We start from the raw sequence: 24,012 nt of genomic DNA, 5'->3' as shown, positions 1-24,012 counted from the left end.
TGGCATCGAGAGAAGTTGTCACCGTTTTGGTGAACGACAGAAGATTAGTAACAGTGGAACGGGCAGGACGAAACCCGTGCAATAATTATCAGTAGCGTAATTTTAATAATATGACAATTTAAAAATGGCGATTATTTGGCACATTTTTCTATCGCGCGCAAATATGCCGGCTGTACGTGACAAAAGCCGCCGGCCGAACGTCATTCACGCCCGCCGTCCGGGTGGTATATGAAATTTGCGAGTGAGGTAGCTTACTCGAAGTCGTAGGTCTCGGCCGACTTCAGTTGTAACTTTGAACTTTGATTCGGACAACTTCCAGAGAGTGAAGTGCAAGCATTAGATTTGCCTGAGAAAGCAAATGTATTCTTTTATGCTCACACGTCGCGCATATCGTACAAACACATCGAACATGTTATATTAAATTTAAAAAAAATTGCGCTGAAATATCAGCCAGTGGGATTTTTTTCACTGGTAGGATGGACCGATATTTCGGCTCTCTTAGACTAAAAGTAATGATATTATTCTACTTTGTTATCCTTCCCAGATTAACTACTTAGGTTATTCCTCTACTATGACCATTAATTTTATTCTCCGTTTTTGCTTTCAAGCAAGATGGTCACCGTTGCTTTCGTAGTTATATGCCATAAAGATATCATATTCAACAAATAAGATTTACGGATTTAAAAAAAATATTTGCATGAAGACCCAAATATGTTTGTATTAAATTTCGTATTCCTTTGTTTGAATGAATATTTTTTTGTTCATTAGTAGAAAATAACAGCATTAGTTCAATAGTAAATATATATTGTCTAGCTTGACTTGTCAGTAGGTGAATATATTCCTAAGGTGAATATTGCCAAGCAACTAGGCAATATCCTTGGCAGGTTGACGTTCGCTCCAAGACGAATAACACAAACAGATCAACGCCTTCCTCATCTGCATTTATACGAGGCAGAATGGGCGTACTCTATAAACGGTAAATACTTTCGCTTCCGCTTCCGATTTCGCCCCTTTGAACCGCGGTAGGGTTTAATCCTCGGCGGAAGGTACACGGACATAAAACGGCAGAACCGATTAACTGACCCTCAATTTAGCGATTATCTTATTGCCTCATCTGTTTTAAACGCTACACTCTGCCAGTGATAAACTAAACTCGGACTGTAAGTCGGGGTCGCCGATGAGTTTATAATACTTTTAAGCTGAATACTCGCAAAATAATTTCCTCGAGAATGTGCATACTGTAATTGCGTAAGTGAGTTAGATTATATGAAAAAACGTTGATAATAAAGTAGCAGTTAAACGTTGTCACTTGTTAACCCTTAAATTTACTGCACGTATCTCTGGCTTAATCTCGGCCCGTTTTAATAAGTCTGTTGTCGAAGTCCGTATCCGCCGACAGGAATGTCTAGCTTTCTCATTAGTTCGTCCCATTCGTCACCGGTGAGTGTCGTCACTAGGGCGCGGGCCCTTCCCTGGGGCGGTTGCTCACCTCGAGCGCCCCCAGGTGGGCGGTGAGAGAGAGAGAGCGTTTCTCATTTCCTCGCCGGAAACATGAATTTGCATGAGGATTACGAGAAATGAAATATTTCGCAGTCGTTACAGAGGACTGAGAAGTATTGTGACGAAATTTACGCACTCTAAGTTCTAATGATACGTTTTAATGTTCGAGAAAACTTGATTGTTAGGTGTGTGAGGAGGCTAACTGTTATTAGGTTGCGACCTTCCTTGATGAAATATATTAAGTGTTGCAGCACTGTTAGAGTATACGTGACGTAAAAAATCTCGCAACAGCGTTGTACCTGCAGTATGTACTTAAAATGGCAGGGTGCGAAGTTTGCTTAATTTCTAACTGCTTGTTAAATTTATTTTTTAGATACACACAGAGAAAATATCAAATAGTATTTTTAACACTGAACAAGCGATGAAGTGTCACAATACATAACAATATTTTCATAGGTGTTATGTAAGTATGATATATATCATTTCTCTCTGATCCCAAAATTGTATTTTTCTGGAGAATAAATATTGAATCGGAAATCCTCTGCATTGTACAGCACATGGTCGTTCAAGACCACTACTGAGCGGTCTCTTTGACCACAAGACGCGAGTCTATAGTTTCATTTCCACACTAGCATGTCTTATCTAGGGGTGGGTGCCACCCCTAGACCGGGTCGTTAGCGACGTGTACATCCGCCGAACGATCAGCGGGTAAACAGAATAAGAGCGGATAGCAAATATATCAGCCGTTGTTTAAGCGCCGCCAACATTCCGATATAGCGAGCAAATAAATATCCTCCGCCGGATAACTACTACTACAAGACCAACTGCACCGGGTGATAATTAAATTCTCGCCCCGAATATGGCGGGGACCACACTGCCAAAGAGCTGTGCCAAAAAAGTTATTAGATACATTTTTTGCACGAGTATAAAGTTCTCGTAGTAATTCAATATTATATATGTTTTTAAAGTGATATCAATAAATATCTAGCGTAACTTGGAATTGTCCCATGTCTTTTCAGTTTAAAATTAAAATTATTTTTACGTTTTAGGAACACATAAAAAATAAATTTGAGTTTCGGAATGTCTTCGAAAAGCACGATCGCGTCCTCTTCTGGTGACCATTATAGCCGGGACGTCCGCACTAGCCGACTCGCCTATTACTGTCGCCATCCAGCTCCTTCATATGTTGGTATTGAACATTAATATGTTTAATTTTATCTACAATGAGCTGGTATGGTTCGTAATTTGCTTTTTATTATTTATTATTTTTTATCTTTTTATTTTTCTGTGAATTAAAATAATTATCACCGTGACAAGGTAACCTGAAAGGTCGCGATTGTTTTAATTAAATTTAAACAAATAAATATATAAACAGTTTTTTAATTGATAAGTCATCTCTTATCTTGTCGGCTCTCTTCGCCATTTAAAATTATATATTTTGTGTGGCATATAAATTAAACTGAATATTTATATACATTTTCTTTTAACGTTTCTTCTAAAATTACGATGTTATGACATTTCCAAACCTATAATCTCTCTATACTTTATAGATTGATACTATTTTTTAATATATTTTTAATTGCCATGATAAATATTCTGTCAACAAAGCCAGGTATCAATTCATTAATACATTCAAACATATGTGTTTTAGTGTATATTTACTTCCTACAGAGGTTCACAACTTGATTTTTCAATACTATTTCAGCATTGCAATGTCCAATGTTTATTGTTACGCTTTAACTTTGACAATTTCGTTTTAATATACTAGTTTTTATAATTTTAAACACTAATTTTCACATGTACACTGAGTGTACATCACCGGAGCGCGCAAATTTTTTTGCATGGCAAAAGAAGGTGCGTAATTAAAAAAAATATAAATCATAAATTATGTAGGCCAAGATACGCATATTCTTAGAAAGGTTTCTTAGGAAAATTAGCGAAACGTAACAATAACTGGGCTTCTCTAAGAAATTCGGCATCATCAATTCAGTCGTGTTCTTCCAATACACCTTCTTGTTTATCACTTAAATTTGAATTGCAATAACCTTTTAACCTGCTATTTCTAAATTTAATTGAAAATCGTGAATGGAAAAAGACAAAAAAAAACAATAGTTGTCGAATCAATCGGATATTATTTATTACGACGATAATGCCCCCAGAGAGCAGCCCTGGGCGGTTGAGCAACAATTGTATGTCTACCTACACAAGACGACCAGGGTAGGGGCGTAGGAGTAATGCGACGATGGTCTACGGGGAAATTCGTTTGGTCTAATTGCCTGGGATTAGCCTTGTTTAATCATCGGCAAGGTAAACAGATCGTAGACCTACGGTAAACGACTGCTAATGGAACTCGATTTGTATTTATGAAAAATATAAATTATTAATATGTATATTAAAAAATAAATAAATACCAATCAATAGATAAATATCTCATATCTCTTTCAAACAATACATATTTAATTTTAATATATATTACCAGTAAAAATATATTTTTACTAGCATATCCGAATATGTTTGTACCGGTAGATATATATTTCTACTAGTGAAAATATGTTTATACTACTACAAATAATATTAAGATTTACTGTTACATATAAATACACATTTAACTTAATTTTACGTATATTTTTTATATATTGTTATTTATATAATAAACATAAGATTTTAATGGGTTTGAAATATTCTGTTACAGGAGTTGAACGTAGTCTATGTGGGTTTCTGCTAGGCTTTTGAGGAACACAGCTATTGGGAAGATGAAGCTTATGATCGAAAGAAATTGCGGAACCTTTTCCAGGTTCAATTCTAGTGGGTTAAAGCAAAACGTATAAAAAACGAGTGAGTGGACTTTTTGATTTTTTTTATTATTTTGGTCACGGTTCGCATTTAAAATGGAATATGATGCACATGCAGCAAAAATTCGCAGGGGGTGGTGGTAGGGGAAGGGAAGCGTACAAACTGAAATTCAATTAGCGACAGGAGCACATCGACATTTTACATACTAAACAGCTTCACTACATATTCATTGCCTTATGAATCACGTTAAATTGAAATCATGTGTATGCGTGTCACGGCGTGTCAATATTTATAAAAAAATGTATTAAAATATGTAATGATTTCCATTAATTGTAATATGAATCATCTTATGTATACAGTTGTACAAACACACTATAAGTTTACTTGCTACTTGTATGCACAATGACACGTAACGCCTTTTTATTTTATTTTTTGTAACACGTATGGGAAAGGCAGAAAGGTGAACCACTCAATTATTTATTTTCTTTGTGCTATTTAACAAGCTAGTGGTTTTATTTTTTTATGTCACTAAACGTATCCCTCGCGTAAATGTCGCATTGCAATTAAATCCCAAAACGAAATGAAAATCTCCACGGATCCTCAATCACATCATTCAAATATATGCAGATGTGTTGAATTGATAATGAACCGTTGTCCACCCGTGACGATCGATGCTTTCCAACAACAAGATTTATTGCCCGTCGAATGTAATAAAGTCACAACTCTAAAATAGTGTATTTGAGCTAATATGATATTGGTATTAATGCATTTAAAATCTATTATCGTTAAAGTAGCGTTGTAATTGCATTAATGTCACTTTTAAGTTAATAAATAGACTCTCACAGTTGATTTAACATTTTAGAGTAATTAAATATAAACTTTGTTCTTAAAAATAATAGCTTTGTGTCATATTAATATTTATCAAATGCGTACATTTGAGTCAAATAGAAAATATTGTCAGGATCACCTTTCGCGAGAAAAGACTTGTCGCAAATACGTGTTAAAAGCGTAATAAATATAAATCAGTTAAGCGTGACCACAACACATCGTTATCTCATTGAGACAATTGCGTCATTATAAATTCGTACTAAAAAGTAACATCAGTTTTAGGAAATATTATTAAGCGCTAAAAATATTTTTTCAATAAAAAAATGTATAATTACAATCATGTGCAAATTGTCAATAACAACTGTTGCTACTTTACAAAAACAATACAAAAAAACCGTTTTGGATTATGGAAAAAATATATCTAAATTGTTTTGCGTTCTTTCGCATTCTATGCGTAATTTTTTATTATCGGAACAGATTCTTAAATCACCAAAGCAAAGATAAATCCGCCGGCCGGTTAGAGTAATAGAAAATGCAAAATAATTGTTGCTCATTCAAATACTTTTGATCTTCTGAGAAAGAATGCATATTTTCAAACTTCTGGTACGAGCACCTTCAGAAAGATTTCTTATCTGAGTGTCTTTTTTTATTACTTAAACAAAAATAAGATGAGTTCGAGTGTTACAAAATTTGGTAAACAATTTTTTGTCATTCCCAGACACCTATTAATACCATTCAAGAAGTATGCATATAATAATTTTATTAATTAAAAATGCTTTATAAATTTTTTCGAGAAAAGGAAAATCTCAATTTAACACTTTTCTCGAGAAATTCTCGAGAAAAAACTAATTTTAATGCACAACCAATTCGTTTTATGGAACAAAGTATCTATTTAAATGCACCTATCTCTTAAAATAATTTTCAGTTAAATCGAACAAAAAAATAGGGTAAAAGTTTGAAACCAATTTTACAAAAAATACAACGGAATTCTATTCAGCACGATATGTAGGTTATATAAGTGTATGAATATAACCTAAAAATCCTATTAATTCCTTATGAATCGTAGTGTTTTTGAATTTCTATCGTGTTTGAAGAATCAGAATTATTGTATAAATACAAATTCATCGGAGAAAATAAACTAAACCCTCAGAGAGCCTTCAAACGCTAGAGAGGACTCACAATCTTAATTTACGACGTTTCATATAGCCGAAAAATAACATCATTCTAGTTGCGTAGCGAGTAGAACAGATAAGAGATGACTCATTAATAACATTTTTGCTGAGTCACCCAAATCTCTAAATTATAGATACCACCAGAGTGGTTATTAAAGTGGTCAGCTACAAAATTAGTCTTGTACGTTAAACCTTAGATAAATAAACGGTATTCTTATAAATATATACATATTTATTTATTTATTAAAATTATAACCATCGTGACCTGACAGTCAAACCCAATGCGTCACGATAGTCAAAAGTACTAATACATCATAATACATACAAATATAAACAAGACAAAACAACAGACACAAATCACCTCAACAGGTGTGCATTGTCCCATACGAACTGAACCAAAGCTCCATATGTGCAAGAGAAAATGTCAATATTACTATGGACAGAATTGAGCTGATAAATAGCCTTGGCCAGAGAAGAGTTGGCAAGTGCTCCAGTTCTAGACTTAACAGGTAAGAATAGTGGACGCGACCGAGAACTATAACCACCTTCAGGAGCCCACATTTGAAGCTGCTCGAGCACTGAAGGATTGTCTACGATGCCCTTGAGCAATTTCCAGAAGTGTTTAATTACATAAACACTTCTGAGAGTCGACAAAGAAACGTATCCCAGGGCTCCTAAAATAAAAGCACTGGGAAACTAGAACGGATAATACCCGTATTCCTTCAAGTATAAATATCGAAGAAATTTACGTTGTACTTTTTCCAGCTTCAATTCATTACATTGATTCATTACGCCTGGGATCCAAATGATGGAGCTAGTTTCTAGTATGCTGCGGACTAGAGTATCATAAAGAGTGCGCAATACTAAAGTATTCCTGAAGTAACGCGCATTTCTCAAGACAAAACCGAGCATTTTTAAGGATTTGCTATGAGTCTCTGCAATGTGCTGGCTAAATTTCCAACATTCTTCGAAAGTCACTCCTAAATCCTTAGTTGAAGAAAACCTTTCCAGAAAATATCCGCCTAGATGGTATGAATATTTTGCCGGCGTTAATGACCTTGAAAATGAAATTGTGTGACATTTCTTTACACTGAAAGGCAATTGGTTATAGCAAGCCCATTTCCATATAGAGTTGAGATCCTCCTGTAGGTCGAGAGAATCAGAAATCGAATGCATTTTCTTGTAAATTTTCAAGTCATCTGCATATAATAAAAAATCTGAATGCTCTATTGCTGTTTCTATGTCATTAATGAACAATAAAAACAATGGACCCAAATTGAATCCTTGAGGTACTCCAGTAGGGGTCTTATATCGTTCTGAAAAGGAGTTATTATACTTGACGAATTGATATCTATTGGTCAAGTAATTTGAGAATAGATTTATGAGATCTTCAGAAAACCCAAAATTAGATAACTTTTTTACAAGTAAGGCATGGTTAACTTTATCAAATGCTTTTTCAAAATCTGTGTATACGATATATATATGTTAACGACAAAAAACTTTTAAAAAATAAGTGTGATGTTTTAAATATCATTAAGGCATATATGGCCCTTAATTGTATGACCCATTACAATCTCCTTTTCACAACGTAACGGGCAATTTGACTGTAGCAACCGATATGTGTCACACGGACTTAAAAATAGTATAATTCCAAAAGCGCAGCGAGCAGGAGAGATGTGGGACGATTTATAAATAGAAATTCTGGCGAATCGACCAAATTCATCTCATTCGATTTATATATAAAAATAATGCTGCACTGGTATTTATAAATAACCATCTGTTGCGTGCAGATTGGTAATGAAATAAGTGTCTTGACCACCAAGTTGTGGGACAAACATTACAGATTGGCTCCGAAAGGACCGGGTGTCTCTAGGGACGACGAACAAATCACTAGCTGTCCTCAAACAAAGACGGTCGCTAATACCTCAAAATGGTTTGGCTCCTTGCCGTGCCGTGTGTTGTCGCACCTGATTACTGTTTGCTTTTGCCTGCCGTTTGGTCACGAGATTGTTACTCTGCAGCAGCTCACTGCTCAATTGGTTCGAGTTGTTTCCATCTACTACTTCAAATACAATAAATAAACATCGAAATTAGATTCTATGGTTAGAACAGAAAACAATGCTATTTGAAAGTGGAGTGATTCTCTTCTGCTATGAAAAAGAATAAGCCAATTGTATTCTAAGAATCGCTTTCACAAAGTTCGTTCGATTGAAATTAAAATATTGTATTAATAAATGGCAATCATGTTTTGATAAATAATTATTTCTTGTCTATAAAAAAAATATTTTAATAATTAAAATGTTATCAAAGAAGTGTGCCAACATATTTAATTGATAAAAAAATACATTGTATTCTAATAACCCCACATTTATTATAAAAATCTAAGCTTAACATTCGTTAAATAATTAATTTCTTATAAATATATAATTATAGTATCATTTGTTGATACAATATCTATTAAGTAGATTATATAAATAGAAACGTACCGCTTATATACACCGTGAGGCATTTGCCATTATTATGGAACCATGAGAAATATGAACACCAAGTTAGAGGCTTATAAAAGGAGGTATATAGGAGACTTCATCAACGTTAAGCTTCTTATACTTGCATCGTTTTCCGCGTTTTTCCTTGTGTAATGAATGTATTATGCCAACGAAATGGATCTATACACTTTCGACAAAAATATATAAATTTAATATTAAATGTATACATACTACATTGAAGTGGTCAAAATTGTAGTAATATTTGTTTATTTATACTTACTTTGACACCAAAGCTTAACAAATTTTGTGTTGTAAAATATGAGAAATATTTGAATTATCAATCCTCATTTATTGCTGTGATTTTTTTTAATAATTAGGTTATAAAACAAAATTTAATAATAGTTTCTGTCAGGATCACCCTAAATCGTTGCAACGAAATTGTTTAACGTTTCAAAAATAATTTTGTCTGCGTTGTTAAAACTTTAATTAAGCGATTAGTGCATATTGAGATAGTCGGTGCCTAAAAATATTCGCAAAAAAATAGAAGAACAAATACAAATTTTCAATTCACCATGCGATGAAATTCGTTGCAAATCTCACGAAAGATATAAAAAGCTTATCAGACCTGCATTCTATAAAATTAAATCATTGCTAATGTTACAGCTTTTTTAATTTCAAACACAGATACAATTTAACCACATCGTTATTAGACAATAGCAAAAGTCTGTTTCTGCCCTGAATTGCCCAAAAGATCAGGAACTGAAAGGACTTGCTCTTTTTTTATATTCAAGGGTATATAAGCACAACCACGGTTGAACTGAAATATTTTCATATAGAATATACTTTATTCATTACCACTACTTCGCTTTCGATTTCATTTTTAGGCAAATTCACACCAAGTGGAGCATGCTGAAGGGACTGAATCGACCCAAAAAATCGATTTTCGATACGCAAAAACATGTGTATATACTCATTTTTGCATAATTTCATAAATATTGGGAGTAAAAATAACTCATAATCAAAAACTTTATACTTAATAAACGTTTGCACCACAAAATACCGCACACTTTTTCTGGTCTTAGTATGAGTAATAAATAAACGAGAATTCATAATAGATATTTATAATTGTTAACTTACGTTTTCCGTTAGTACTGTTAAAAAATACGGGTATTGTAGAATTAGGATTGTACAATAGCGTCAATTCTGGGAAAAGTGTATTTTTTCCGTCGTCTCAGCAAGTGCATAATGGCGAGCCTCCTACTCAGCACATGCGCGTGACCTTTTTTTTGGTTCTATTGCTGTTTTATGATTGCCTATGAATTTGTAATTTGGTTCAGGGCTATTTCCTGGCCATGTTAATAATGTGATTCCTATTAAATTTTTGAATTGTGTAATATATATATTGAGGATAAATTTAGTGAAAGCTTAAATGTAAAAACTATAATTGGACTCACAGAACAAGCTCGAGGGCATGGCGCAGAATCGTTTAGAAAAATGGGTTCAGCAGTGTGTTGGGAAAGTTCTTCAAGGGTTGGAATAAAGTCGTTTTATACAACTAATTAATATATTTTTGCATTCATGATGCCATGAATGAAATTTACAGAGCCCAATCCATAAGCTGTCATGCATCCCTAGATCATCACACAGGGTGAGTGCTTGTTGAATTGATTAATGCATAAGGGATGATATCTTTCACTTTTTTTTACGGCGCACGGTCGCGTACCATCTGCTCCAAACAGATTTAATTTGGATTCGTCGGAGAAAGCCAATTTTCTCCAATCTTCGACGGTCCAATGGCGATGAGCTTTTGCCCATTCAATGCAATTCTTTTTCATTTTTTCAGTATATAGTAATTTTTTATGGGTTTTGTGCTTTAAATCCAGCTTCAACCAAACGTCTATTCACTGTATGTCTCGAAATATTCGAGTTTGAAGTAGATTGCAATTCTGCTTGTATTTCAGCAGCAGTTTTGAATCGATATTCTTTATTCTGTGGTCTTCTCAGGCAGACGTCATCATTACACCCTCTCTAGAATTCCTGTTTCGCAATATTTTTTATTAAATTTTCGAATAGCAGAAGCACTAAATCCCACTCTTCACGCTTTCTCTAGAATTTAAACCTTTTCTTAGAGATATGCTATTATTTTAGATTTTACCGTGATCTACATTTGTTTAGATCTCTCCATGATTTTAGGGTTGTCTTTACATAACCGAGGCTAACGTGCAACTGAGGAGGATTTAATAGTAAAAATATCTTGTAAATTATTACCACAGATGCACTTGATCATAAAAAATACAATAAAACAAGTTTTAAGGAAAGAATACATTTTAATAATAGAATTCGTGAAATATTGCCAAAGAAACTTTTTAAAAAATATACTGTTCGACTTTATAAAATACAACAAAAAATTTCTTAAGCGCCTAAATCGATTAGGTGGATATAAAAATATCTATGGTTAAAAATAAAAATATTTGAGAAATTATTTTAGAGCAAATAAATGTGATTTAAGATAGCTTATAAAATATTAAAATTTTCTATACACATATATAATAATATATTTATAGATTAATTTTAATAGAAATTTATAAAAATAATGTGACATTAAGATAGTAGTTTATTAGTAAAAACCATATAAAAGTGCAAGAACATATAATTATTAAGATAGTACTTCTGTTTTAGAATGTGAGATAACGTGACTTTTTGTGACAAGTACTTTTTATACAACTAAATGAATATTTACCATAACTTTGTAGTTTTTTCTTCTGTTGTCTGTCTGTCTTATTAAAAACTCAGTATATGATTTTTTACCAGAATATTCTATTGCGATTTTTTTAGAGCATATTTATGTTGCTAGATACATGTTCGATGTGTACGATAGTAAAACAAATTATGATGCATCTACTATATTTTATCTAATCTATATATATTATATTATTTGGTTTAAGAGTAAGCTCTAGTTAGCTCTTCTTTTGTCCAGTTGATCTCAACAGTTTTCCCAGTGCGAGCGCTCTCTTCAGCCGCAGTGGCTATCTTGCTAACAGCCAAAGTCTGATAGCCTTTGACCATAGAAGCAACTTGACCTAGACATACAATTATATAAATATATTACAATAATAAGCATTGATAACGCTTCATATGAACGTACCATCAACAACATCTAAGAAATGTTCCATCTCCAAAGTATAAGCCCTCATGAACCGAGATGCAAAGGAGTACCAAATCGGAGCTACAGTGCATCCAGAATATCCCAATTGTACTTCATTGGAATGTATAGGTCTTTCATTTTCAGCTTTGATCATACCTCTAGCTCCGAATACCTCTAATCTTTGATCATATCCATAATTTGAATGCCTATTATTCTCCAGCATAGCTATGGTACCACTAGGGAAAGTCAACATTATAGCCACACTATCAAAGTCATTGATGGCTTTGACCTCAGGAATGTGAGCAAAAGCTGTAGCTTGGACTCTAGTAGGCAACTCTCCAATGATCCAAGTACTCATATCAATATCATGGACGATACAATCATGAAAAATTCCACCTGAAATTATATATATACAAAATAATAAATATAATTAATCGTTTAAACATTTTTTAATAATCACCAGAAGATTTTAAGTAATCGATAGTTGGAGTTGGCGAATCTCTAGCGGTGACTTTCAACATTTGAATATGTCCAACTTCACCTCTTCTCACCCTATCTTTTACGGAGCTGTAAGATGGATCAAATCTGCGATTGAAGGCGCTGAACAATGGCTTGTTAAGCTTCTCAGCTAAATGGTAGCATCTCTCAGATGCTTCAATGCTCTCAGCTATGGGTTTTTCACAAAAAACTGCCTTTTTGGCTTGGAGTGCTTTTGTAACAATCTTCTCATGGGTGAACGTTGGAGATGCTACGACTACAGCATCAACTCTATAAGTATATTATAATGTCAAAATGAGCCTTATTAAAATATATATATTTATAAATCTTACGCAGGATCAGAATAGACGTGCGCGTCTTGATCGGATGTTAAAAACCCGACATGCTCGATGTTCCAATAAGACTTGATCTTATTCCATTTTTCAGTCTCATTATCCACAATGTACAAGAGTTTGACTCTTGGATTTCTGACTATATTGGATAGATGTATAGAGCCAGCTCTTCCTAAACCAAAAATAGCAATTCCAATAGGTTTTTTATTTGGCGATCTGGTCGAGTCTTGAGTTACATTTTTGACATATCTAATAAAATCAATTAATAAATAAACAAGCTGACAAAATATAATATGTTACAGATCTATTATAGAACTTACTGATTGTAGAGGTAGTCTTCAGATGGTGGTACTTGTTTGGGTTGAGAGTATGGTGAGATGTCTCTGAACTTCTTAGTGGCCATTTTTAAAGAATTCTATCTTGACCAATGGTTCGAAGAAGAATGGATTTGAATTTATTTCAACAACTATATTTATAGCTGTATTATATTTGTTTTGAAGTTGAGTTGTTTTTTTAAACTGTTTCTTATCAATGTGTTATCATTTAGAAATAGTAATCAGGTTGTTTATGATGTTAAATTGATGCGGCAGTGCACATTTTCGAAGCCTTGAACCATTTGTGTTATAAATAATGTGTTTATTCATTCAATAAATTAAATGAATGATAAAATGCTTTTATAAAAGTAAAATGGAAAATAAATTTTATCTTTTACGTTTAGAAGCATGAATAATATATTCGAGAAATATTATGATTGTTCTAGAATCGTAATTTCGGATGGAACGACAGTATTATAATATGACTCGGACCATCCAGCTCCGTAATAAGCTCGCTATACATATTTAAAGCATAACCTGTTTGATTTTCAAGTTCAATACATATAATAAAATTAACTTTTTAAACAAGTATCTCCTACAGGTTTACTGCACAAGGCCCTGTGAATTTACATATACACTTAGCTACCGTTTCGCGTCGAACTTTCCGATATTCAGATTTTTAAACGACCGCCAAGAGGCTATATATATTGCAGAGCAAAACCTGCGCAAGTCTCCGACTCATATTTCACAATCAGACAACCACCATGTACATACACACACAACGTAAATATACATTCGATGGGGTAAAAACAATTGAGCAATTACATAGGGTAAATTTACGAGCTACCCCTTGTTTAATATATTATATAAAAAGCGTCTTTATCATAAATAACATTTAACTTTTAATAATTAAAGGTCGCGTGGTAAATGTGTGCATATGTGTGGCGTTCGTAAATGTTTACGTGTACGTTTTACGTGATCACGTGTCGTTTGAAAGAGGTTTCGAGGCGAGTCACGTGTGTCCGTTCGATGAGTGTTTATGTTCTTAAAATGTGCTCAAGCACATTTAAGCTATTGGAGGGTTATGAAATAAGCTTTTAATAGGACTCGACATCATATCCATAAATTCATTAAATGTAATAAGCTCGAAAATATTTTATAAGATGTGCAATTTGACTTGATCATTTTAATCGCTATTTTTTAATATTATTAATTTACGTCCGCCACTGTAACATTGGTCATTATCAAAAGGCATATTTGCATTGATTATTATGAAGGTATGATATCAATATATGCGTGCAAATTACAAAAATATAATAATTATTTTTTATGGCTTTGCATCGTAAAATATTTTGATCAATTCAAATCTTGGCGAATTGGATGAAGATCTGATTGAACCAAATGTGACGATTGAAGTTAAAAGACTGTTGTAAGCTCAAGTTCAATCAATTTAATTAAGAAGTGATTTTTATACTAGTAAATGATTTGATATCAGTGACTTTTTCATTGGCTTTTTTTCCCAATTATGATTGAATTTAATGGTGCTGTAATCTAATACATAAAAAAATATTTTCGAGTTACAAGTGAATTGCTCAAAACCAGTGGTTTTGCAACCTATTTGGTAAAACTGTTTTAATGTATTAATTAAAACGGTCAACTACCTTTGTTATTTGACCAATGCAAGTACACAATTAAAAGCATTGATTGCGTTGGAGAGGAAATTTTAGCGTTAGATCGTAAAATTTATTAAAACAAATAATTTTATATTTGTATCGCAACGTAGCGATTCTGAATAGTTGAAATTAGTAATCAGTTTATTGTAAAAAATATATAATTTAGTTCAACCGTGTAAATAAAACAGAGTCAAATTAGTCTTGAGAGTCTCTCGAGTACTTGATGCGTAATTTGTGTCAGTGTCACATTTTTATAATGTTTAATCAGAGAATTATGGACAAATAAAATATCTAGGACATTTACGAGCTAATCGCATCAGGGTCTAACTCCATATCCAAAATCATGTCTATTTAAAAAAATATTATTAAGGCCTAATGTTAGTCGACCGTCTCATAATTACAAAGGAGAGTTCAAACAATGCTTATTTATTTTCAGTTTATTAGTTTTGTTTCAAGATTTATAAAGAATAGGGGTTTGAATATAAAGATCTGCGTGGCTATTGTGCAATTCAGGGTGCTGCACAATAACTATGTATATCGTTAAAACAAACAATTGTCTAAATTTTATTATATTGCAGGAATTAACAATTTTTATAAAATATAAAACAGGCAATAATTCCAAACGTATTCTTAAGAACCTCCAGATGTTAAATAGCGAATAAAATTTGAGTGTCCTTTATGTCGCAAGACTCATCTATAGTAATTACTCAATAATCAGTCAATTTTACATAACTTAATTTAGGTGTACATATTACAATGACAAAAATTGTGAATTTTGCTTTAGTTTTTATAAAACTTAGGAATTTGACCAAAGAAAAGCCGCACGCCCTAGATCCGCATGCGGCTCGCGAGCCGCGGTTTGGCGACCGCCGTTCTAGGCCATATTAATAGGACATATATTAAAATTTAAGCATTTAATATACACAACTGTAGGACTGTTTTATATACTGACCGATTAAATCGTTTTTATATGCAAAATTAAAAATCTAAAAAAAATATTTCAATAAATTTTATATTGTTTGTGCAAATAAATTTACAACAATTATCATCTATATGCTCTGTTCACATTATGCGGTAAAAACCAAGCGTTCGTATTACTATGGCGATAAAACGATTTTACAACTTTTAAAATGTGAGAATTAAAATTAAAATTGTGCAAATAAAAGCAGAAAATATTGTTTGTAAGTTGATTATATTAAATATTATTTTTTATGTTTTTAATTGAGAGGCTTTTAAATACTACATAGGAACAATAAACTATGGCATAAATCCACTTAAAAAAATATACTAGTGTATATATTTACATTTTTTTATTTATTTTTCTTCATATTTGAATTGCTTGTCATTTCTTGGAAGTCAAGAATTACCGCCAAAAGCAAAAAAAAAAATTAAAATTTGGAAACGCTTGGCTAGAAATATGTTTTGTGATGTTATATTGTATTCATATAGAATCAGTGCCGCGTCACACTGTCCTTTGAGCCGAAATGTCTGTGATTGAGGAGCAAACGTCATTTTCCGCCCCATGTGCCTGTTAATAGCAATTAATACACGTGATTGATTGCACAACACGTGCCCCCTTCGCACGATTGTCGCCATTTGCGCATCATCGAATTACTCTGGCGCGTAATCCACTTACTTCCCGATTGATTATTCGTCAATTTCCGTCGTACCAGGGGGTGGCGGGAGTGTTTTTAAAACTCTTGACTTTCATTTCCGGTTCCCGGACTTTTTGACGCGCTGCCACCAATAATCTGCTATATTTGTCTATGTGCTTTAACTACTATTTGGGTGAACTCTATATATCTATTCTTATGACATAGTCTGAAAAATTGAATGAGAATGTGACCTGAATGATTGATTATATAATATATACATATTTGTTTAATCACTGCTTCTCGTCTCTTTTACTAGAATATACAGTATCGCAACATCGGGATAAAATAGTTAATTTGTGGTTCTGTGTGATTCTGTGTGAAATAAACATAAGTTTATTTTTTATTTGATCTTGTAAATATTATACACGTTTTTTTTTAAATGCCAAAATACAATAGGCATCAGATTTTATTCACATACTTATCCTGATATTGATATAAAAATATAATAAAATTCTTTACATTAAGATTCTTCACAGATATGAACGGAATCATACGTCTGACATTGATCCTCTGAACTTGCTAGAAACAATCTTCCACTGGCACATAAGCAGAGCTGAAATATTTTATGTTTTAAATTTTCGGACCTCTGCCTATAGATTCGCAGACCAGGCACTGCTTTTTGCAAATTCCTCATCTGAATCTTTGAAGAATCCAACACAATCTACAAATAAAATAATATTTGTATATGTGTTTTAATATATTATTATAGATTAAATCATACCGATCCTTCTCTAGATTTCAGCAGGAAATCGGTCATTGAGTTCGCTTCAATTGTTTTGGAGTTCATGGTTATTCCCATTGGTGCTTTAATATCCATGGAACGAGTTGGAGATTCTAATCTATATAAAAAAAATACAGATTTAAATTTTTTTAGTGATAATTTATTTATTATTAATAATATTTATTATACCTACGTCAAATCATCACCTGGTTCTGATCTGACAGTTGGAGTGCAGACTGAAGTATTGAAGGTGATTCCTCCATCACCTTGTATTTTGAAGTTTTCAGCACCGATACTCACTTCATTTTTGTTGCTGTAAAACAGTAGATTATCGAGAGGATCCCATACATAAAATTCTTTTGCGGTTATCTCAAGTTTATTTTTATCTATAAAAAAAATTGTTTTCAATAATAATAGTATAATTGACAGTCAGAATACATTATTAACCAGTCACATGAAAGTGATTCAAGCATTACTCAATAGCTTTATTCTTAATGCGACAAAATATTTTAATTGCATAATTAAATAATAAATAATCTTAATAATGGCAGTGCTTCAAATGCGTCCAAGCCTATGGAATATTCATGATTTGAGCTTCCATTAGTATCCAGCAGCAAACTTTTGCATTAAGAGATACCGATTTTTTTTTCTTTCCTCCATCTGTCTGATTGAGTTTTCCCTTTTGTTCTTTATTCTTACCGAAAAACATCCGATTATCCACGTTTCCGTCTCGGTCCGTTGTCCTGACGGTGAAATTATCGAAAGAATCGATCGACAGAGACTGGCCCGGTCTGCTCTTTATCGAAGATGAGACCAGCGAGTCTAGGAAGAGTGCCTCTCCTGATAGCTGAATGCCGTCGGAAGTAATTTTCAGCGGTCCAATTCCGTTCTGAAAATGCAACGGGAGTTGTTACTGGCTTGGACAGACCTCATAAGTACGTGAAGGTAAGATCATATATAATCATAACATTGTTATTTATATTGCTTTTTAATATTTTTAATGTACCGTTACCATTAGGTTGCAAGTTCTAAAATGCATTTAAGATTTTTTAAAGGGCATATAAATAATTTTCATAGTAATTAATTGCCATAAAAAGATACATTTCTATGTATCTTTTTATACATAGTTTGTATTAGAATATATATGTAGAAATAATTTGCTATCATTTTTATTTTATTCTTATTTTAGCTTTGGCAAAATACTTAAAAATAACGTTTATTTGCATTTATAAAATTGATTATAGCATACGTTTAATAATAATAATACGTTTTAAACTATTTTTAAATGGAATTGGCATTTAATTATAATTATGAAATTTATGGTTTTGGCTAAAAAATATCTCAGTATTTGACTATCACAAATTGTAATTGCAATAATGCATGGAGTATAAATATATTTGTAGGTATATGTTACCTATAAAATATATAAATTATTTAACTTTATATATTTTTTATATCAATAACTAGTTGGATCGTTTATGAATAATTTTGTGTGTACTGTAACTGAAGTAATTTATTATTTAAAATATGTTTTTTTAAATTTGCACTTTGTTATATATATTATTTCTATATATATTGACTATATGCTTCAAAGTCCATTACAATGAAGCATACTATTATTTTTTTAGCCAAATTTTTTTGTATTTATTTAAACCATTTTCTGTAAAACCAACCCATGCGAGATTTTACTTTTTTATACCGCTGGCATCCGTGACGTACAGACGCGTGAGTTAGCATATTATTGCTAAGCATTTATAAAGACGAAATAAATAATAAGTGTTTAGCTGATCTTTCAAGATTGATAAGACAGACTTTCCGCGAGGATCAAAGTCACGCGTCACAATTATATAAACACTGACTTTTCTTTTAAAAAATACATCAGAAAGTGCTTTTATTCTGATATTAACCAAATGTGTACAGACGAAATTATTATAAATAAAAATATGTGTATTCTCACATAAAATAAAGTAATATGTAAATTAAGGGATTTTATAGTTTTTCAAAAAAATAGTGAATTGTTAGTAAAATCAAAATAATTATTGTAGGTTTATTTTTCATATATTTTTTTTGGGGGTTCATTTAATTTTTTTTTCTAGATATCATTAATAAAATAAAGACGCTTTACTAACAAACCCTCGGAGAGAAACTATTCTTTTAAAACACACATAATACAGGCGTGAACAATGCCCACGACAGTCTTATTAAAAATGAAAATAGCTACACAATATACTCTACCGTCAAAATAAAAAGAATTGATTAGCTCAGTGGTCGGCAACCTAATCTGTACAGTAGTGGGCGATTCGTGTTTCCATGCTGGGCGATGGGTGTTTTAGTTTGAATCGATTAAAATAAAATTAAAGATTGTCTCTAATTTTTTTAATCATAGTAAATATATAAAGTATTATCTAAAATTATGTAAATAATCTTTAAATTAAATAATATCAAAATATGTTTTTATTAGGTTTATTATATGTTTGTAAATATTTTATAATATATATTGGAATATAAATTTCAGTGATGTATTTATTTGATTTTATTTGCTACTGAAATTGTGAAAACAGGGCTATATGTATTTTTTAAATATTTTATTATTATTAATTAGTATTTTTAATTGAAATTATAAATATTTTTTATTATAATTATTAGGAGGTATATTCTCTCATTTTGTCCAGACTTAAAACAATGCTATGTATTTGTTGATGTAGTGAATCTGTTTATATTTTTATTTAATTTATTTATTGTGAATCTTCCGTTGCAATATAATAGGCGTTAGCCCAATACGTTACAACGGGGGAAACATAACCATCAATTACTATGAAAATAGTGTGACAATAGACTGAAGAATGTAAATCAGTGACGTATATTTTAATAATTCCAGCATAATGCCTTAGCAATTTAGATTTTATTATATTTTAATTCACGAGGTCAGGAAAATCTAGGAAAATAAATTATCAAAGATATTGTAAAGTACTAGACTATATAAAATGTTTTGATTATTTTATTTTAAACATATGCATATTATATTCTCTAAGTAGCTTATTATTAGATAAATATTTATACCTAATATGTATTTAATCTTCACGATATTCTTCCGCGAGAATCTGCGAAAACCAAATTTGCAAAAATCGATCGAAATTATAATTAAAAGAAAACACTACGGTCCATATGAAATTCGAAGTCTTTCAATTATTAGTCACTGATTTATACCATTGGTCTATTTTTCTGGTATATAAAGCATTGTTAACAAAATTGCGTACATGGCTTAAACATTTATTTAAAGACTTGTCCAGCATATGACGATCTTAAAAAATAAACAAGAATAATGCAAAGTTTTCAAAGTGATTCTTATCATAAGATATTATTTTTTTATAAGATAAATGTAAGTTTTTTATAAAATATTATCGTGTTTATTTACTATAAAATGATATACTTACTTTGTGTACTTTCATAACTGACATTATCCACAACGTCAATGCCAAGTTTGTCACCACCATTATAATCAATACTATCAATAATCCAAAAATGCACCTTTTCCTCCATCCTTCAATACCGAAACTCAGTCTATCTCTCGAAACATCCGGCAAACAATCTTCATTCTCATTTCTGGCATCTCGAAGTGATATCTCATCATTTTCTTTATCAGCAATCGGAGCCATTTTTCAAAACATATATTTCATATATGATATTTTTTAAACGATTCATGAATCCGGAACGCTACGTCTGTCCTTTCATATGAAGCACAGAGAGAAATCTCATATTACAAGCACCTGTTCTCGCTTCATTACCATAATGCTCTTCAGATACGAAGAAGTCTGAGTCGAAAAATAAAAACTTTGCAAACACTCTCACTTTTTTTACTTTTTTCACTCACAATATCGTTCACTCTATCATGGCGGTCGGCGCTAAACAGAACGTAGTGAAGTCGGTCAGGAATTTTGTACTTAAAATATCACACGGGCCAGACAGATTTTGGAAACGGGGGAGGAGAGGTCAGGAGGGGAACAGCGGGTGTATCGAAATGAGGAGGTGGGTCAGTTTCCACATGTCTGAAACAGGACCAAAATAAACTCAATGTGTGGCTACCGCATATCCATCTGTTCGGATTGATACAATGAGCGAAACAGCTTTTGTTTCAAATAGGTATTAGTATATAAAATATTTATTTTTAGAATTGTTAGAAAAAATATTATTAAACATCTATTGCAAGTTTCATAATACAATATATCTAGAAAAAGTCTTTGTGATTATCCTAAATCAGTTTTAAATAAAATGGCATCTACATATACAATAGCAACAAAATAGCTAACATGTATTTTATAACCTGAGAAGATGTGTTATGTATTTTATAACCTCGCTAAAAACTTTCCTTAAGAACGCTTGCAAGATTTAATGTTAATAGTTTATCACAGCAGAATTCGCCATTAATCATTTTATTAAAGCCACAGGTCGTCTTTTAATTTACTTGTAAATAAAAATATGTGATTCTGGTTTTCAGTGCAGTACTGCCGCTCGTTGTCGTCCACATAGTTCAAGGACATGGCAATCAAGAAGGGGCTGACTAAGTTTTAGACCAGCGAATATCGCAAAAGCAGCCGCTTCTCTCTTCGCGTTCACTGGAACCCAGAGCAAACTCACTTTGGAGACACCTGCAGCCTACGGATGCACCCACGAACAACTGCAACAAATTAAATATCAATTATATTTGTCTTAACAAAAAAAAATCCCGGACACTAAAACCCGTAAATATTGGTTTTAAACATAAATTAATTAGTTTTTTTGGGGTACTGCAATACTGCAATGTCACAATACAATGACGAGCTGCCACTTATTATTATAAAATATAATTATAAAAAATCGATACTACAATTGCGCGTGTTAAATTCTCATTACTCGTTAAGATAACGCAATTTGTGTATATATATATAGAAAATAATCATTAGTATTTGTTATTTCGATTCAGATTCTTGAAGTAAAATGTTGTTAAGAGCGTGCTGTTTGTTTTTTATAGTACTGCTAACATTTCAAAATGTGAGTGCGAAGGAGTTTACTAAATGTGAACTCGCTAAGGAGTTAAAAAGACAAGGATTGAGCGTAGACGACATGAGTAATTGTGAGTGATATTTATTACTACTTTATACTTTTTTAGGATATAGTAGATACATATCCTTCCTTGAATTTATATAATATATTATTTATGAGTTAACGTATAATTTTTATTTCCTAATATGTATGACTTAAGTTGATTTTAATTAATCATAACAATATTCATTCGAAGGATTAGAAAAATCTAGGTAAATCTAATCTGTGATGATCGATTCGATATTTAATTATATAATAATTAATAATTTTGATCAGTCAGACATTATAAAAATTATAAAACACTAAGATCCAAATGAGATTTGAACCCAGGACTTTCATGTCAATAGTCTGCGACTTTTAAGATCTTACAGTTTTTTTTTATATATATTTACCCCATTATACATAATTGGTAACTAACTAAAAGTTGCATTGTAACATTATGATTTATCTCTAATGATATTTTATGTTTTGTATCTGTCTAATAACTAATCCATTCTATGAACAATCAAAATTTGCATATAAAAAAAATAATGTACCTTTGCCTGATCTAAATTTATATATTTTTTTATTTGACAGGGATATGTCTCATAGATTCAGAAAGCAAATTCAAAACTCACGAAAAAGGAGGTCCAAATAAAAATGGTTCTTACGATTGGGGTCTGTTCCAAATCAACGACGGTCTTTGGTGTATGCCTGGAAAAAAAGGACATGATTGTAACATCGATTGTGAAAGTAAGTATTAGATTTGTAGCATATGGTATAAATTAAAAAAAAATACAATTTAAAAATATGTTTATAGGTCTTATAACTGACGATATAACAGAAGCTGTCAAATGCGCAAAAAAAGTTTACAAAAGGCATGGATTCAGAGCTTGGCATGGATGGTCCAAAAAATGTAAAAATAAAAAACTACCGGATTTATCTGAATGTCATTTATAAATATTTTGAATATTAAAATCATATTAAAATAAATATGATATATATAATAAAATATTGGCACACCTCTTTTTTTCTTATGTCATTTCTATTGATGTACTTATCGATTTTCCACCATGCTTTGACTGCACCGGAAATTGTCATAACCTAATGAAAGTAAGCTTTGAACGATTGGCTAAATGTGGAACTTGTCAAACGGTACTTTATTTATATGTTGTCCTTTGGTCATTTTCTCCGTATTATTGAGTGTAACAATAGTAACTTCACTTCATTTACCTCTTTTCAAATATTTTTTTAAAACATATAATTTTGATCAGTAATGGGGGTTTTTACTACCTGAACCATTAACTTAAAGGTCATTCACACAAAAGATAGTTTCGCTTCGACTAGTTCAGTGCTTAACAATTGAATATGCGACGAAGTCTGAATTAAGATTTTCATTGAATAATGTTGTATGAGTGATTCTGTGATTTCAACCAACTTCTTCAAAATATAAAAAAAACTAGAGTTGGAACCTTCATTAAAAAATTATCACTGATTTGAAACACGCACAAGTTTATTCAAGCTTGCGCCAAAGCTACACTAAAGCATCGACTTGGAAAAAGAAGACTAAGAATCAGTCGCTTCCCTCTTCACGTCAACCCTCGTCTAGCGTTGAACCCGTTTCGAAGACCACTCGATTTTTCAGTCGCAGATAACACTACGAGGATCTTAATTTATAATGATTTAAGCAGTGCCAAATAGTGCCGCCTTGCAGTTACCAAATAATTCATAAGACATGTTTTCCATAAAGAGTATGAAAATATTTTTATTATACAAAAATAAATAGATTGCTTTGATGCAAAAATGAATATTTTCAATAATAATTAAATAAAATAAA

General features: G+C 31.8%; 3 protein-coding genes across 13 annotated transcripts; 1 reads left to right on the top strand and 2 right to left on the bottom strand.

Annotated features, from left to right (window-relative positions):
- Positions 1-1,045: 1,045 nt before the first annotated feature.
- LOC148233504 (lysozyme-like) lies at positions 1,046-23,201 on the top strand. Of its 10 annotated transcripts, none has more exons than XM_088190883.1 (8): positions 1,046-1,685; positions 1,752-1,804; positions 1,874-2,398; positions 2,550-2,736; positions 4,193-4,335; positions 21,613-22,227; positions 22,773-22,928; positions 22,996-23,201. In XM_088190883.1, the coding sequence occupies exons 6-8, from the start codon at positions 22,092-22,094 to the stop codon at positions 23,133-23,135; spliced, it is 432 nt and encodes a 143-aa protein (XP_088047009.1). In that variant the 5' UTR covers positions 1,046-1,685; positions 1,752-1,804; positions 1,874-2,398; positions 2,550-2,736; positions 4,193-4,335; positions 21,613-22,091; the 3' UTR covers positions 23,136-23,201. The 10 variants fall into 10 exon arrangements, with proteins under 10 accessions (XP_088047009.1, XP_088047002.1, XP_088047001.1 ...); XM_088190876.1 differs by having other exon boundaries at positions 1,744-1,804; positions 2,550-2,689; XM_088190875.1 differs by having other exon boundaries at positions 1,046-1,804; positions 1,874-1,963; positions 2,055-2,398; positions 2,550-2,689.
- LOC148233506 (uncharacterized) lies at positions 11,667-16,123 on the bottom strand. Its single transcript, XM_088190868.1, has 5 exons — positions 13,075-16,123; positions 12,755-13,003; positions 12,385-12,692; positions 11,925-12,320; positions 11,667-11,859 (listed from the first exon to the last, which is right to left on the bottom strand). The coding sequence occupies exons 1-5, from the start codon at positions 13,155-13,157 to the stop codon at positions 11,720-11,722; spliced, it is 1,176 nt and encodes a 391-aa protein (XP_088046994.1). The 5' UTR covers positions 13,158-16,123; the 3' UTR covers positions 11,667-11,719.
- Positions 16,729-21,150, bottom strand: LOC148233505 (delta-sarcoglycan-like). 2 transcript variants are annotated; one of them, XM_088190872.1, is made up of 5 exons: positions 20,552-21,150; positions 17,817-18,006; positions 17,311-17,503; positions 17,118-17,235; positions 16,729-17,057 (listed from the first exon to the last, which is right to left on the bottom strand). In XM_088190872.1, the coding sequence occupies exons 1-5, from the start codon at positions 20,771-20,773 to the stop codon at positions 16,857-16,859; spliced, it is 924 nt and encodes a 307-aa protein (XP_088046998.1). In that variant the 5' UTR covers positions 20,774-21,150; the 3' UTR covers positions 16,729-16,856. The 2 variants fall into 2 exon arrangements, 1 of the variants encoding a protein (XP_088046998.1); XR_015810532.1 differs by having other exon boundaries at positions 16,765-17,057; positions 17,307-17,503; positions 20,552-21,027.
- Positions 23,202-24,012: the final 811 nt, after the last annotated feature.

The sequence above is a fragment of the Plectrocnemia conspersa genome, unplaced genomic scaffold (genome assembly GCF_051122295.1).
Source record: "Plectrocnemia conspersa isolate PC_06_02 unplaced genomic scaffold, ASM5112229v1 ptg000008l, whole genome shotgun sequence".
In the NCBI taxonomy this organism is placed as follows: domain Eukaryota; kingdom Metazoa; phylum Arthropoda; class Insecta; order Trichoptera; family Polycentropodidae; genus Plectrocnemia; species Plectrocnemia conspersa.
The sequence above is the reverse complement of the archived record's forward strand: the minus strand, read 5'-3'. Positions and strand labels throughout refer to the sequence as shown.

Coding starts and splice junctions, on each gene's coding strand:
- LOC148233506 (XM_088190868.1), bottom strand. CDS start 13,157: ATGGCCACTAAGAAGTTCAGAGACATCTCACCATACTCTCAACCCAAA. Junction 13,004..13,074: donor GAAGACTACCTCTACAATCA/GTAAGTTCTATA, acceptor TGATTTTATTAG/ATATGTCAAAAATGTAACTC. Junction 11,860..11,924: donor TTTCTTAGATGTTGTTGATG/GTACGTTCATAT, acceptor TTGTATGTCTAG/GTCAAGTTGCTTCTATGGTC.
- LOC148233505 (XM_088190872.1), bottom strand. CDS start 20,773: ATGGCTCCGATTGCTGATAAAGAAAATGATGAGATATCACTTCGAGAT. Junction 18,007..20,551: donor CAGTTATGAAAGTACACAAA/GTAAGTATATCA, acceptor TTGCATTTTCAG/AACGGAATTGGACCGCTGAA. Junction 17,236..17,310: donor GAACCAGGTGATGATTTGAC/GTAGGTATAATA, acceptor TTTTTTATATAG/ATTAGAATCTCCAACTCGTT.
- LOC148233504 (XM_088190883.1), top strand. CDS start 22,092: ATGTTGTTAAGAGCGTGCTGTTTGTTTTTTATAGTACTGCTAACATTT. Junction 22,228..22,772: donor CGTAGACGACATGAGTAATT/GTGAGTGATATT, acceptor TTTATTTGACAG/GGATATGTCTCATAGATTCA. Junction 22,929..22,995: donor TTGTAACATCGATTGTGAAA/GTAAGTATTAGA, acceptor ATATGTTTATAG/GTCTTATAACTGACGATATA.